Source organism: Heteronotia binoei, chromosome 16, assembly GCF_032191835.1.
Source record: "Heteronotia binoei isolate CCM8104 ecotype False Entrance Well chromosome 16, APGP_CSIRO_Hbin_v1, whole genome shotgun sequence".
NCBI classification, from domain to species: domain Eukaryota; kingdom Metazoa; phylum Chordata; class Lepidosauria; order Squamata; family Gekkonidae; genus Heteronotia; species Heteronotia binoei.
In genome coordinates, this window is record NC_083238.1 from 6,839,056 (window position 1) to 6,855,374 (window position 16,319).

The 16,319-nt window shown below is 44.6% G+C and overlaps 1 protein-coding gene across 1 annotated transcript in view; it reads right to left on the minus strand.

The window, feature by feature from the left end:
* LRP1B (LDL receptor related protein 1B) overlaps positions 1 to 16,319 on the minus strand; it is a 1,229,602-nt gene that overhangs the window by 521,389 nt on the left and 691,894 nt on the right. Inside the window, exons 17-18 of the mRNA XM_060257450.1 lie at positions 10,220 to 10,345; positions 6,649 to 6,765 (exon numbers count right to left, since the gene is read on the minus strand). Of these exons, the coding sequence (XP_060113433.1) occupies positions 6,649 to 6,765; positions 10,220 to 10,345 (243 nt within the window). The remainder of the gene's footprint in view (positions 1 to 6,648; positions 6,766 to 10,219; positions 10,346 to 16,319) is intronic.

The following is a 16,319-nucleotide window of genomic DNA, read 5'->3' on the forward strand; positions in this document are numbered from 1 at the left end:
AGCATGTGCTCTCCTCCAACCCCAGGAAGCCAGGAGCAGGGCAGGGTGGTGGCCTGTGCGCTCCTCAGAGCCTGCTAAAGGTAGGCTCAGAGGAGCACACGTGCCACCACATCTCTTTGCCCCACTGCAAGGGAAGGCAGACTCAGAGGAGAGTACACGCCGATGTGCTGCCCCACCACTCTTGGCTTCCTGGGTCTACACAGACCCCAGGAGCCGAGAGCAGTGGGGTAGGGGGAGGGGGTGCCCAGAATCACCCTTGTAGGCCAGGTGGTGCCTTAAGGGTCACCTACCTGGCCTACTCCTATGCACCAGACCTGCCTTTTCATGCAACGTGGATCAAGTCATGCATGCTTAGTGGGGGTCCCAAGTAGGGTTGCCAAGTCCAATTCAAGAAATATCTGGGGACTTTGGGGGTGGAGCCAGGAGACTTTGGGGGTGGAGCCAGGAGATATTGTGGGTGGAGCTAAAAGCAAGGGTGTGACAAGCATAATTGAACTTCAAGAGAGTTCTGGCCATCACATTTAAAGGGACTACACATCTTTTTAAGTGCCTTCCTTCCATAGGAAATAATGAAGGATAGGGGCACCTTCTTTTGGGGTTCCTAGAATTGGACCCCCTGGTCCAATCTTTTTGAAACTTGGGAGGTATTTTGGGGAGAGGCACTAGATGCTATACTGAAAATTTGGTGCCTCTATCTCAAAAAACAGCCCCCCCAGAGCCCCCGGTACCCGCAGATCAATTCCCCATCATTCCCTATGGGAATTGTTCATGGAGGTACATGATGGTTGTGGGGGCGGGGCTTCCCCCACTGGCCAGCTGGCTGGGGGAGGGGGGAAGCCTGTAAAACCGGGGGATCCCCCTCTGGGATCTGGGGATTGGGAAGCCTAGTCCCAAGCCACTTGTGAGAACTCTAGCTCCTCCCAAGGCCCAACTGTGCTGCATCAGGTATCCTCCCTGTTGCAATGGTTCCTGCCTAAAGGAACCGTCAGTCAAGGATAAGTGAATTTTAGACACCAGGTCTGAATGCTAAGGAAACGGTTTTGGTGTGCTTCTGTCTGGTGCACGTGCTGCTGGTTGCCTATCCCTAGTTTAAGCCAATATATGGTTTTTAAAAAAACAATTCAGTGTAATTTTCAAAATAATTCAACATAACCTTCATAATAATTCAGTGTAACCTTAAAATGATAATAATTTAACTCTCAAATCTTATACTCCATTTTCAAAGTCATTATAATTTATTTTGCAGAATTCGAAGGAAAATCTTCTGCAGTCTTTGCTACAAAAATGATATGATATTATTATGATATATAATATTGGACCAGAGAGAAATGATAACTTCATTGTTGTCCTGCAGATAGCTCAGAACCAAAACAGGATTGCAAAATCTGACTATTTGGAAAAAATGGCTACCAAGGTGTGGGATCTATGCCTCGTACTCCCCATTGGTAATATAGCTTTAATTGAAACAGAAGATGCTTAGTAAACAAGTGCTCAGCATCAATTATTATTGAAACACCATGAAGGTCATGGTTCTATTGAAAAACTCATGCAATTTTCTAATGTGTTTCTGGTAAGCAAAATTAACTCATGACCCTACTGTTCATGTCATCACATTTTTTAATCAAGATACTAAGGATGTCTTGTCAAAGGTCCCACATTTTGTAAATGGATGTTAGATCTATGCAAAAATGTGTTAATAGAACGGCTGTCAATATATGGCAGAAATCCAGATTTCAAGCAATAAATCCCTATTTTTGAGCAATACCACAGGCAAAGATTTCTCCTGTTTCTATAATGAAGCAGACATATTTTACAGAGCCAATGTACAGCAGTGATATGAAAAGGAGGTATGGTGTGGGTCTTCAAAACTTTCTTTTTTAATATTTAATTCTGGTTTTATCCCACCCTCTCCTGCAATCAGGGCTCAGGGCAGGGCGTAAATATATGCAAATATGACAATTTAAAAAAATTAAAACATACAATAAAATGAGTTAAATATAGCATAATATAAAGAGCAAGATGACTCCAGTGAGGCTAAACCTTATCTTAGACCAGACAGGTTATGAATTCACACGGCACATCAAATCTCTTGGTCTCAGCCTCCCGTCTGCAACATGGGAACAATAACATTGCCTAAGGTACAGGGTTACTGTGTGAATTCCTATATTTTTGCTACTAAACTCTGTGTTAAGGTCATAATGGAATAGCAAGCATAGATATCACTAAAACTACAAAGAAAGGGAAGGACAGACGATAAAAGGACAGAAAATAAATGAAGGTAAGATGATAGGCAGGAAGTACTAATGCAATCTAATTGAAAAAATAACACTAGTATTTTTAATAACTCTATTTTGGTTGTTGGCTTTCAAAGAGAGTGAAAATTGTCTTTGCTGGTTAAGTAAGTCTATGGCTGTATTCATACAGGGGCTAGAAAAGGCACCTCCTACATGGAAACAGCAGTGAGTGGGATGGAGGTATTTGGGCACTGTCTACATACCCCATTCCTGTGCTGCTCGCTGCAGGCACTGCCCCTTTTCTTCTCCCCTGTTCGTCACAGAGCAGAAGCACTGACTGGATGAGAATCCTAGCAATACCCATCCCCCACAAAAGCTGAGTTGCAGCTCTTTTGTTAGAAAAAATCCTTGTTAAAGGGGAAAGGGCACAGGGGCTGAACATCGCCACTTTAAGGGAGACTTTAAGCTCTGCCCCCCCCCCCCCCAGCATTGGTTGTACACATAGGTTTCACATGGAGGCTCTGCCTGCAGTCAGAATGCCACTTCTCTTTGAAGCCAGAGCCAAGGAGACCCAGAAACCCCATAAGACATACTTGGGAAGAGTTCAACATCATGCGGAAGCTTCCTAATAAAGCAGGACCATATTGTGTGCTACCCAGGGGGAAATCTGAATGTGGAAACAACTTATGTTAAATAGAAACTTGCAGCTGCTTTAAAAAACAACAACATCTTTCTTCTACTTTATTCCCCAAGTGTATTTATCAGGAAATCTTATTGTACACTAGAATGCATGCTGAGTACATTTACTTAAGACCAGGCTCTAAAAGGTTTTACTATTTAAACACTGCCCCCCCCCCCCCCGTATTTTGTAAACAAAAGGTGATCAGAACATGCATGTTAGAAAGCCCACTTTATCGTTTGAGTGGTGATTGACTTGTTTTCAGGGGTATGCTATAGAAAAGGGCAAAGCAAAAGTTCATATTCTTCCATAGTAAATATTATCTCTATAGATGTTCTCTGTCAAATTTCACACATTTACACTGTAATTCTAAGCAAAGTTACACACTTCAAAGTACAATGAAATTAATGAAAACAGAAGCCACAAATCCTCCAGGAATATGTCCTTGTCAGAAAACTGTACCCCGTCACTCCTGTACAGGTTGGCCAGATTGGCCTGGGTGGGGCAAATAGTAACCCAAACCACCTGCCATTGCCTTTCTTAGCTCCCTGTTCACCTTCAGGTGAGCCTGGTCCAAATATCTTGGATCTCCAGCACTGCACCACACCCAGCATGGCAGCATAGCCGACCACACAATCTACACACCAGGCCACTTGCTTCTGATGAGCCGAAAGTTGGCCTTCACCTGTGTCACCAGAGCTTTCCCTTTTATAATGCCTGGCCACCTCAGGCCCTGAAACCCCAACTAGTCCACTTCAGTGGCAGCCTGTTTCCCCCCATGGTCTTGCAGGGGTTGCATACAACATGAAGCGGCAATGTGTGCTACTGATTATAAGGTTAGGCTTTTTCACACCGCAGCTCTGTTGGCCGTTTGGGTGGTCTTTGGGTGAGTGAGTTAGTAGTGGGCTCTTGTAGGGACAGGTCAGACAGGGCTCTGCAGATGCAGGATGTTTACTTTTTTGGGATGGACAGCATCAGTATCAGGGCCTGGCAATCTAAAACTAACCAGAGCCAGAAAGGATGGAGGATCAGGTGGGATCCTGTGCTGACATTGACCTATGCCTGGTGGTAGCATTCAGTACTACTTGGTGCTGCAGGGCAGTGAGGGGGACACACTGTTCAAGCACAGTTACAAATTTCAATGTTGGGTCTTTCTTTCTTTCTTTCTTTCTTTCTTTCTTTCTTTCTTTCTTTCTTTCTTTCTTTCTTTCTTTCTTTCTTTCTTTCTTCCTTCCTTTCTTCCTTTCTTTCTTTCTCTCTCCTCTCTCCATCTTTTTCAACCTCTTTCCCTTTCTATCTTTCATTCTTTCTTTCTCTCTCTCTCTCTTTCTTTCTTTCTCTCTCTCTTTCTTTCTCTCTCTCTCTCTCTTTCTCTCTCTCTCTTTCTTTCTCTCTTTCTCTCTTTCTTTCTTTCTCTCTTTCTTTCTTTCTCTCTTTCTTTCTTTCTCTCTTTCTCTCTTTCTTTCTTTCTTTCTTTCTTTCTTTCTTTCTTTCTTTCTTTCTTTCTTTCTTTCTTTCTTCTTCTCTCTCCCCTCTCCATCTTTTTCAACCTCTTTCCCTTTCTATCTTTCATTCTTTCTTTCTCTCTCTCTCTCTTTCTCTCTCTCTCTTTCTTTCTCTCTTTCTCTCTCTCTCTCTTTCTTTCTTTCTCTTTCTCTCTCTCTCTTTCTCTCTCTCTCTTTCTTTCTCTTTCTTTCTTTCTTTCTTTCCTTTCTTGTCTTTCTTTCTTTTCTTTCTTTCTCTTCTTTCTTTCTTTCTCTCTTTCTCTCTGTCTCTCTCTTTGTCTCTCTCCCTCTCTCCCTCCCTTCTTCCTTTCCTTTCCTGCATTGTGCATGTATGCACACACGTGTCTGCATGTGTGTGTGCCCATGCATGGAAGTCATGGCAACCTACTGGGGCAAAGAAGACATTCAGAGAAGTGTCTTGATAGCTTTCCTCTGCCTTCCGACTGGTATTCTCTGGATAGGGGTGGGCTCCACAGTGGCTACAGTATGTATAAAGCTCTGAACATCCAATGGTGGGGGTGTTGGAGGTCTCAGCGCTACAGGACCTACATGTGACTGCTCAATACTTTGTAAGGGATTGGTGCCCTGTTGTTAACTATTTTTTTCTTTGTAGGTTTTAGCAGCTGCTAGGAGAGGTGAAGTGACATCCTTTGTGGCCACAGTAAGGTTTTCTGAGCAGCCAACCAGGCCAGGAGAAGACTCATCAGTTCACAGCTGGGGCTCAGCAGGACCACTCATGTATCCAGCCACTCTAGGATAGCTCACATGGGTGGTTGCCCTTCACCCTTGTTAGAGGAAATGGCAGGAACCACATGCTTAGCAGACTTACATATGTGTTGCTTGCCCTGTGTGTGCCCCTGCCCCTTCCATGGCCCCATAGTGAATGGGGGCAAGGGCCAAATGGGCCCCATGAAATGCCCATCTCATGGGAGAAGGCCCCTGTACACTCACGCAACCTCACTTCCCCAGGCTCCTGCCGCTTCAAGGTGCTGTGGGCCTCGCAGGGCCAGTGCAACCACACAAGGCCCACAAAAGAGGACCCCTGGCACCTGGACCTCCACTGAAGGAATTCCTTCCACCTCACCCCAGGATCCCCCTGCACAAGGGCCCACCAATGGATCAGATCCGAAGCTGCCAGATATCCCAGTCCCTGTGTCTAAAAAAGGGAGGGAAAACCCCAAGTCCAGCTCAGTTCTTGGCCAAACCTGGTGCATCCCCACATCCAAGGGAGCCTCTGCTGTCAGACTTGTTGCCCTGCTGTGTAGTCCGCTGCCCATATATTGAATCCAAGCTGAGAATGGAAGCAACGGGTAGTCCCAGGCTTGAATCCTAAGTGCCATTTGATGGAGGCATCTTCCTTATTTCTCAATTCTTACTACTCCCTTATGCCTCCCTAATTCTTCTCCTGTGGGTCAGAGAACGTTTCATGCATTAGCTTAATTCTTGAATTCTTGCATGCATCATATACCAAGTTTCATTGGTGAGCTTTTTATTATTTCTTAGGTATCTGAATGTTTATTTTTTTTTAAAAAAAAATGGGAATATATTGATAAAACTGATTTTAAAACAATACTAACAGTAAAGATATTTACTAACATATTTTTATTGCTTCCCAGAAGCCCAATAAGTCAATAATAGAAGTAGTGCTAGCTACGTATATTCAAAACAACTCATTTTTTCCCACAGGAATGATGGAAGAAAGTATTAAATGAAAGTTGCAGCCTTGACAGTATAATGAAAAAATGGAAGGGAAAAAAAATCTCCTCTTGATAACACCATTAGTGAACTCTCTGCAATGATCTTTGCATCTGACTTTGTTAAATCTTGGTAAATTGGTGGAGAGGCACTTCACTAACCAATGTCAACTACAACACTGGGTTGATAGTGGATTTTTTTTGTCTGGATAAAATAGTAAGATATAAGAGTCCCATCACCAAAATGAAGGCAAAATGTCTGCTCCTCCTGTTGGACCTGATAGATACTCCAGCCATGGCATAACAGATCCATCAACTATTGTTGAGTCTATATATGGTGCTACCGCTGCATGTTATTTTCTGTACAAGATCACATGAAAAATATACAGATCTCATCACACCTTTAAGTAAACCACGCACAGAATTCTTTAATCTTTTCCCCACTGAATTCAAAATAAAAGCAGCCTTCTTACATTTAAAAGTTAGTCTCTGATTTTCCAATATAGTTCTGCACATAAAGACACGGATTAACTTACCACAAGATGACACTTCGTCTGATTTGTCGCCACAGTCGTCCTCCTGATCACACAGCCATGAATCTGGAATGCAACGCCCGTTCCTACAAGCAAACTGGTCAGCTTGACATGTCCTTGCTGGAAAGACACAGCCACATAAATAGCACAAAGGACAGAGACTAGATGCATTAAGCCAATCCTCAGAATGTTTGTATTACAATATTTTTTTTTAAACACATGTCCTGAATCATACAACTAAAATGCATGACTTCTTCAGACTTCTAAAGTAGTGATCTGTTACTTATTTTAACAATCCACCACAAATCATTATCAAGGTTAAAGTGTAAGAACAACATTTTTCTTTCAGTACAATATGTACCATATGTATGAATTTAAAAATACATTATTCTGAATATATAGTATGACAGAAAACATCAGGTGACAGGAATAGCAAAAAGAACAAGAAACACTGAAAACAAATAAATGGCCAATTCTAATTCTGTGGCTTGGTTGATGGCAGATGTCTTTATATCAACTGAGAACTCCTTCCATGAATGCAAAATTTCTGTTAATGAAAAGACTTCACCCAAAAAATTATTTTTCCCATCATCCTTTTCATGTGGGCACTATTCATAGGAATACTTCCAAATGTGGCGACAGGAATTTACCATGCAACACATACTTTTCAATCCCATGTGACATGCATCAATTACTACCATGAAGAAAACCAATAAGAATATAATTCCATCTAGTCCAACAGCCTGTATCACACAGAGACCAACCAGTTCCTCTGGAAGGTCAACCAGCAGGACACAGAAGCTGAAGCCTATAGGCTCCATAGCTAGTAGCCACTGGCCTTATACGTAAGAAATCCATCTAATTGTGTTTTAAAGCTATGTACACCAGCAGTCCTAGTTACATCCATCAGCAATGAAATCTAAAATTTAATTACTTGTTGAGTAAAGAAATACTTCCATTTGACTGTCTTGAATGTATTGTCTATTAATTTCAAGTCTTATTTTCTAGGGGAGAAAGCATTTTCCTTTTCATGCATGCTTTTATTGATTTCTGTCATGTCCCTTGCCATTAGTCATCTTTTTTCTAAGTCAAAAAGTTCCAGACTTTTAAGCCTTTCCTCAGAGGAAACGTGCTATACAGCCCCTCAGTCATCTTGGTTGTCCTCTTCTGCATCAGGTCTCAAGTCCCATTCAGAACCAAATCCAGGATCCATTACCCCACCAGTTGTTGGAATGCACAGCCATTTATGATATCCAGAAACCTCTTCTCTAGGGTATAACTTGAGCACACATTTGTTCAGTGACATATCAAAAGAGGTTATCAATAGTGCTACAAGTTTCTGAATCCCTCATACTTAATGTGTTCTGAGTGCTGCGCAGTCCAACTCATTTGGCTATGTGGTGTCAGCATGGAGGGCATCTTGAACACACTCTGGCAATAAGATAAGCACTAGGAGCTCAGGCAATATAGCATTCAAGGAACAAGGTGAAGTGTGTTAAGACCTGCTCTGGGACAATTTCTGTATAGGAGAAAGACTTTACAAAGGAGAAACTCTTTGAATGGAGTCCCCAGGATCCCAACTATACCAGAGTCTGCACCCTGAAAGCTCCAGAGGGACACACTCTGCTTCTTTCCCAACAGCAGGCTCCTATGCACACAATAGGCACAACAGGAACTCCCTAAGTGGATTCATATATCTCTAGCATTCCCAGGCCTCAGATCCAGCAGGAGCTCACAGGAGCGCAGCTCCTGAACCTTTATGAGGATTCCCCCTCCTCCTCTCCACCTACCTACCTTGTCCATTGAATAGTAGGTGCAGCTGCATAACAGTCCCTGGATTAGAAGAGCAGGCAGGCAGCTGGCCACTAGGGGCTTTGCCACACCCCCAACAGCCCTCATTAAACCCCGGAGAAGCCCATCCCACCCTTTCTCCACTTCTTATGTGGTTTTGGGTGGTGGGTGGTTTGCTGGCCTTTTGACTGGGGGGGGAGGGGCGGCCCAGGAGAGTCCCAGACGAGTGAGGCCTGCTTGGGCTGGCTGGATCTCTAGCCAGCCCAAGCAGGCCTCGCTTGCCCAGGGCACTCCTTTCTTGCGTCAGGTTGCTTTTGGCTGGTGAGGGGTGGCATATGTTAATGAGCTCCACTACCTATTTTTTCTACAAAACGACCCCTGAGCATTCCCATGAAGAAAGGACAGAAGGCCTATGCTGAAGCCCGGACCAGGCAGAGAGATCCATGCCTGGTAGCTCAATGCCTCTTACGCTGCAGTCTCACTCCAAAGGGAAGCACAGCTTTTTGTAGAGATTGGCAGGACAGGAGACTTAACACATCTACAGAAAGGGTGGGACTATCAGTTCCCTACATAACTCTCCAGGGGCACCAGCCTCTGCTGGTTCAACATCTGTTGCAAAGCCAGCTTGTGCTTCAGACTGGATAGCTCCCTTGTGCTAGGCTCCAGCCTCCAACTCTCCAGGCACTTTTTTTGTTACATTCTTGTGACACTTATGCCTTACCATCTGGCCCTCCATGTTCAGAACAGGGGGGAGAGGGAGGGAGGGAGGTCTTCTTTCTTCCTTGCCGCTTCATAGCAGCATCCCTTTAATGGAGGCTGGGAGAGGGAAGTAGGGAGGTGAACTCAAGTGACACTACTCACCTCAGAATGGAACCACCCAAATTCATATCCCAGGACTAGGAACTAAAAATCTTAGCGGTGTTATTAAGAAATATTATCACTGAGAAACTGATAAAATAGTAATATAAAAAAAAACATAGCGGCCCTGCTTTGCCATAAGTGTATGTGGCAAAAAAGGCATGCGTGATCTTCTAGTTTTCTTAAAATCAACTCTACGTAAATACTATGTTTAAAACCAGAAGACTGTTTGAGAGGTAATATTACACACACACACACACACACATATAAATTATGTATACATTTCACATTAATAATGTATGCATTATGCGTGATGAAACAAGATCTATTTTTGATAACATCTTTCAACCCAGTTTACTAAATTCCAAGACCCAACTAATATTCAAAGGTACAAGTTTTGACTTTCAAACAGACCACTGAAAGTCAAATTATATGAACAGATGAAGGACCAAATTACTTTGGAAAGTGGAGTCGGGCACAAAGATTAAGTAAAATATAATCCATATTCCAAACCTGCTGGCAGCAAAATCCCAATTCATTTTGAAAACGGCAGTAATCAGAGCATCAGTAACAGTATAGCTCTATGTAGTTTTCCAGTCTAGACCTAAATGTGGGAGTCATATAAAACTAAGATCCACTTGCCTTATACTGCTCTCACTCGCCTCTTCTTGGTGGGGCTTCCATTGGATTTCACACTATCTGCCCCTGGGCTGCAACTCACTCTGCCTCTTTCACGCAGCAAGCAAGACCCTCTAAAAACCAGTTTCTGTTTGCCACATGAAAGAGGCGAAGCAAGTTGCAGCCCTGGGGCACCTTGTGTGAAATCCAACGGAAGCCCCGTGGAGAAGAGGAGCACGAGAGCAGCATAAGGGGAATCGGTGTGAGTCAACACAGAAACAAAAAAGAAAAGAAAAAGAGTTTTTACCTGCACAAGTTTTATTAGATTCATCTTCACCGTTGCCACAATCATTTGCTCCATCGCAAAGCCATCTCTTCGGGATGCAGCGGTTATTATTACACTTAAACTGATTGCCAGGACAGCTGTGATTAACTAGGGGAAGAAAAATACATTTCATCCTAAGTATGCAACCAGAGGTATTGTTAAAATATTAGAAATACCATTTATATTAGATTGCATTCACTGAAAAAAAAAATAGCGATACTATTACTCAGATTAGCCGTTATTTTCCAGCTTCAGAGTCTGATCTCAGTTAAAAATAATCATAGGTTGTAAACTCATCTGGAAATAAGTTTCAGTGAATTTAAACTGGACTAATTTCTGGGTAAACACATACCTGATTGGATCAATATTGTTACCATGGTGACATGAATGCAAACAAGTGATGATTCTAGAAAAGAATTTCATATTCCAGTTTCCCTCACATAAGTGGCCTACAGATGCAGCAGCAGTATTCAGCATAGAAAGGGCTAAAACAAAGCTACAAAATTCCTTGTGCAATAAAAGAATATACAGTTATTCCAACTAGGGATGAGACTGAATAACAAAAGTTCCCTCCTTTTGATTCGAAACTTTCCATTTCAGTATTGTTTCTTCTTGTGAGATATACCACCACCACCATTTCCTCCTTTATGCCAACTTCTCCCTGCCATCACGTCATAGACCAGCCAGGGCTCAGTAACAGCAAGAACTCCTTAGAGGAGGAGGGGCCAGTGTGGCCAGTTCACAGGCAACAGCAGTAGAGCAACTGCAGCTGAGAGCGAATGCAGTGCCATGCCAGCCCTCCATCTCTAACCTGGCAACCAAAGGCAGCCACATAGTCTCACTTCTCCAGGGTCATCAGCACCCTTGTAATGCTACATGAAAAGATTCAGGCAGGACTTACAGGCTAGGTGTAGGAATGCACACTTTTTTGCTCAGCACCGGCTGCTAGCTGAAAGTGAAGATGAGTCATTGCAGGACCTGGCTGTGTGCAATGCCAGTGTCTACAAACTCTTTGGCATGGACACAATGTGTTCCAAGGGCCAGTTTGGCGTAGTGGGAGAGCCAGTTTGGTGCAGTGGGAGAGCCAGTTTGGTGTAGTGGTTAAGTGCGCAGACTCTTATCTGGGAGAACCGGGTTTGATTCCCCACTCCTCCACTTGCAACTGCTGGAATGGCCTTGGGTCAGCCATAGCTCTGGCAGAGATTGTCCTTGAAAGGGCAGCTACTGGGAGAGCCCTCTCAACCCCACCCACCTCACAGGGTGTCTGTTGTGGGGGGAGAAGACATAGGAGACTATAAGCCACTCTGAGTCTCTGATTCAGGGAGAAGGGCAGGGTGTAAAACTGCAATTCTTCTTCTTCTTCTTCTTCTTCTTCTTCTTCTTCAAGACGCTGAAGTTGCTACTACTGACCAAACTACTCCCATGGAGTTTTGACTGTCTTTTCTGGAGATGCATGATTCCGTTATCAAATGGGCTGAGCAGGAGCTACACTTTAGAGACCCTTCCCCTGTCAACCATTTTGGGAGCCGCTACTCTCCCAACCACATCAACACCTCAGAGTGTATGCAGAGTTCCAGGACATCTTTGAGAAAAAGGGCACAGATGGGCTTCCCCCACACTGGCCCTATGACTATGCCATCAATTTAGTACCCAGTCTTCCGTTGCCCTCTGATTGGTTATACTCTCTGAGCCAGAATTAGAAGCAGTGATTTTTTGACCAAGAACTCACAGCAAGGCTTTATAAATCCATTTACCTCTCCAACTTCACAGCCTGTTGTATTCATGAAGAAGAAAATTAGAGAGCTGCACGTGTATAATGATTACTGACTCCCAGCAAGATCATGATCCAGGATGGCTACCCCTGCCTTTAATCCCAGAGCTGCTGGAACAACTTCTGGGGGCCAGGATATACACCAAGTTTGGCTTGCATGGTGCCTACCGTTTGATAAGTATACACCTTGGAGATGAATGGAAGATGGCATTTTGCACCTGCTACAGCCGGTACCAATATATGGTGATGTCCTTTGGTTTGTGCAATCCTCCAGCTGTGTTTCAACATTTTATGAATGGCATCTCCCAGGAGCTACTGGACTGGTTCATCATCATACACCTTGATGATATTCTTGTATACTCCCAGAACCCAGCCAAGCACACTGAACATGTATGTACGATGCTTCAGCATTTTTGACAACATAGCCTGTATGTGAAACTCAAAAAGTGTGCCTTTGACCTACCCTCAGTGAAGTTCCTGAGCCACTGGATCTCTCTGCAAGGAATTAGGATGAATCTGTCCAAAGTGGAAATGTTACTATCTTGGCAGGCACCCCACCATCAGAAAGACCTCCAGCCTTTTCTAGGCTTTGCCAATTATTACAGGCAATTCATTCCAGACTTTGCCTTCTTAGCAGTACCCATGACGAGGCTGCTATGACCTTGGGAGCTGTTCCATTAGTCATCAGCCACCAACAGGCCTTCCACAAGTTAAAAACACATCTTGCCACCAAACTACTGCTGTGCTACCGAACTAGAGCTTGCCTTTCATGGTAGAAACTGATGCCTTGAGTGCTCTGATTGGAGCTATATTGTTCCAGCAGGAAACAGCCACCAAATTTCTACAGCCATGTGCTTACTACTCACATCAAGACACTCCAGAATTATATAATCTGGGAATGGGAGCTGCTGGCTATAAAAGCAGTTTTGAAGTATGGTGCCACCACCTGGAAAGCACCCAACACTCAGTGCAGGTATGGCTGGACCACTGCTACCTGGAACATTTGCAACCAGTGACAAATACAGTGGTTTGTTTTCTTTTCCAAGTTCCATTTCACCATGACCTATATCCCCTGCTCCCAGAACAAGTGGATAGATGTTGTATCCCAGAAACCAGAATAAAACACTTTCCTGGCTGGGAGCAGCCCTTTGCTACAGTCCTGCCCCCCCAAAGTCTTTGCTGCCATGCCACTGACTGCCTTGCTTACAGAAAGGATACAGGAGCAGCAGCAACAAGACCCCTTTTCACAGAAATATCTTCAGAACCTTCAGGATCCCAAGCAGAACACACTAGTAGGCTATGCAGGACCATGTGGGATGCTTACTCACCAGGGCCAGCTATATATACCACCTGAACCCCTGCAGGTGGAAGTCATGCATCTCATTCTTGATACCAAGCCAGCTGGGCACTTCAGATGATTCAAGACCCTTTACTTGGTGGTCTCAAATCTAGGCAGATGTAGCCCAGTATGTCAGCTCTGTGATGTCTGTAGACAAGGCAAGCCAACAGGGCTACTGCATCCCCTGCTGACCATGTTCCTGGACTTCATTATGGATCTACCTGGATCCAATGGATATATGAGCATATTGATAACCATGGACCTCTTCACTAAGATGGCTCATTTCATACCCTGGACCATAGAATCATAGCATCAGAAGGGCTCATACAAGCCATCTAGTTCAACGCAGATGTGACAAAATCTAGCTCAAGATCAGCCTGCAGCATCCCTGACAAGTGTTCATCCAGACTTATAGATTGTCGGTGAGGGGGAGTTTACCACCTCCCTCGGTTTCTGATTCCACTGCTGAACAACTCTTACTCTAAAATTTTTTCCCCAACATCCAGTCAATAACTTCCCACCCTTTATTTAAACCTATTATTATAAGTCATCTTCTCTGATGCCAACAGAAACAGGTCCTTGCCTTCCTCTAAGTGACAGCCAATTAAGTACTTACAGAGAACAATCATGTGCCCACTAGATCTCTTCTTCTCCAGATTGAACATTCCCAAGTCCCTCAGCCTTTCCTCATAGGGCTTGGTCTCCAGGCCCCTGATCATCCTCATTCTCTCCTCTGCACCCACTCCATTCTGTCCACAAGTGAGGCTTTCAGAACTGTACAAAATACTCCAGGTGTGGCCTGACTAATGCAGTGTACAGCGGAACTATGACATCTTGTGATCTGGATGTTATGCCTCTGTTGATACTCCCCAAGATGGTATTTGCCTTTTGTGGCTGCATCACACTGGCTGTTCATATTTAACATATGGCCCACCCGTACCCCAAGATCTTAGTCACACACACTTCTACTAGCCACCCTGTAGCTTACAAAACAGCCCAACTATACTGGAAAAATATTGTCATGGGTTTCCAGAACACCTAGAATCAGATTGCAGAGTCCAGTTCACTTCTCACTTCTGGCAAAGCTGTGTGCTTATACCCCAAGTACTTCTGTTGTCAGCTCACCACCCCCAATCAGATGGGCAGACAGAATGTACCAATGTCATGTTGGAACAGTACCTGAAGTGTTATGTGAACCACCAAGAAGATGATTGGTCTGCCTTGTTACTCATGGCTGAATTTGCATGTAACAGCACAGTGTATTCCTCAACCTCTCTTCATGGCCAGCCATGGGTATGTACCACCCTCAATTCCTGCTCCAGGTCATTCTGGCCTCAGTTTCAGTTTATTTCAATTTATATCCCGCCCTTCCTACCGAAGCAGCTCAGGGCGGCTCACAACATAAGATCTAACATTTTGGTTTTAAAAAATACTTTGATTTACAACAATTAAAACAGTAAAATAATAAAACAGCAATCTGTCAGAATACTACACTACAACCTTCTATAAAGTTTCCAATGCCAGTTAGTTATAGGCCAGCTGGAAGAGGGCTGTCTTACAGGCCCTGCGGAACTGGCCAAGGTCCCGCAGGGCCCACACCTCTTCCGGCAGCTGGTTCTACCAGTAAGAAGCCGTTACTGAAAAGGCCCTGTCCCTGGTGGATTTCAGACGGGCCTCCTTTGGCCCAGGGATAACAAGCAGATTTTGAGAACCCGAACTCAGTACTCCCTGGGGAACATGTGGGGAGAGACGGTCCCTAAGGTAGGTAGGTCCTAGGCCATATAGGGCTTTAAAGGTAATAACCAGCACCTTGTACCGGACACGGTATATTATTGGCAGCCAGTGCAGATCCCGGAGCCCTGGCCAGATGTGCTCCCATCTTGGGAGCCCTAATAACAGCCGGGCAGCGGTGTTCTGCACTAACTGCAACTTCCGGGTTCGGCACAGGGGCAGCCCCATGTAGAGGGCATTACAGTAGTCCAACCTCGAGGTGACCATTGCATGAATCACCGTTGCTAGATCGTCATGCTCCAGGAAAGGGGCCAACTGCCTCGCCCGCCTAAGATGAAAAAATGCAGACTTAGCCGTGGCTGCTATTTGAGCCTCCATTGTTAGGCAAGGCTCCAATAGTACCCCCAAACTCTTGACCTTGTGTGCCGCTGTCAGTGGCGCACCATCAAAAACTGGTAGGGGGATTTCCCTTCCCGGACCTCAACGACCCAAGCAAAGGACCTCTGTCTTCGCCAGATTTAGCTTCAGCCCGTTCAGCCTGAGCCACCTAGCCACGGCCTGTAACGCCCGGTCCAAACTTTCTGGGGCACAGCAGGCAGGCCGTCCATAAGCAGATAGAGCTGGGTGTCATTGGATACCCAACCCATACCTTCGGGCAATCTGGGCAAGGGGGCGCATGTAGATGTTAAACAACATCGAGGAGAGTACCGCCCCTTGAGGCACTCCGCAGTCAAGCGTGTGTCTCCAGGACAGTTCACCTCCAATCGCCACCCTTTGTCCCCGACCCTTGAGAAAAGAGGAAAGCCACTGTAAGGCCAACCCCTGAATCCCCACGTCGGCCTCAGCACCCTCCTCTACTAACAACCTTGTAGATTAACTCCAGGCCCTCCACACAGTCCTCTGAGAGCAATTACTGGAGGCAAAGTGGGTGTACAAAGAAGTTGCAGACTGAAAATGGAGACCCAGCGAGGACCTTAAGGTTGGGGACCAGTTGTGGCTTTTCACCTGGCACTACCAAAGACAATGTCCATCCCAGAAACTGGATGCTCATTTTATCAGACCTTTCCTGGTCCTGGAACAGGTGAACCCTGTGGCTTACCAACTAGCTGCTATACTGCATAGGGAATATGATCAGATTATTTGAAATTCCAAAACTACATGGAGAAATTAGAATAAAGAACATATTAGATCTGCATTTCTGGTAAAGCAGAAGATGCAGCAAATAGGAAAATACATTCTAA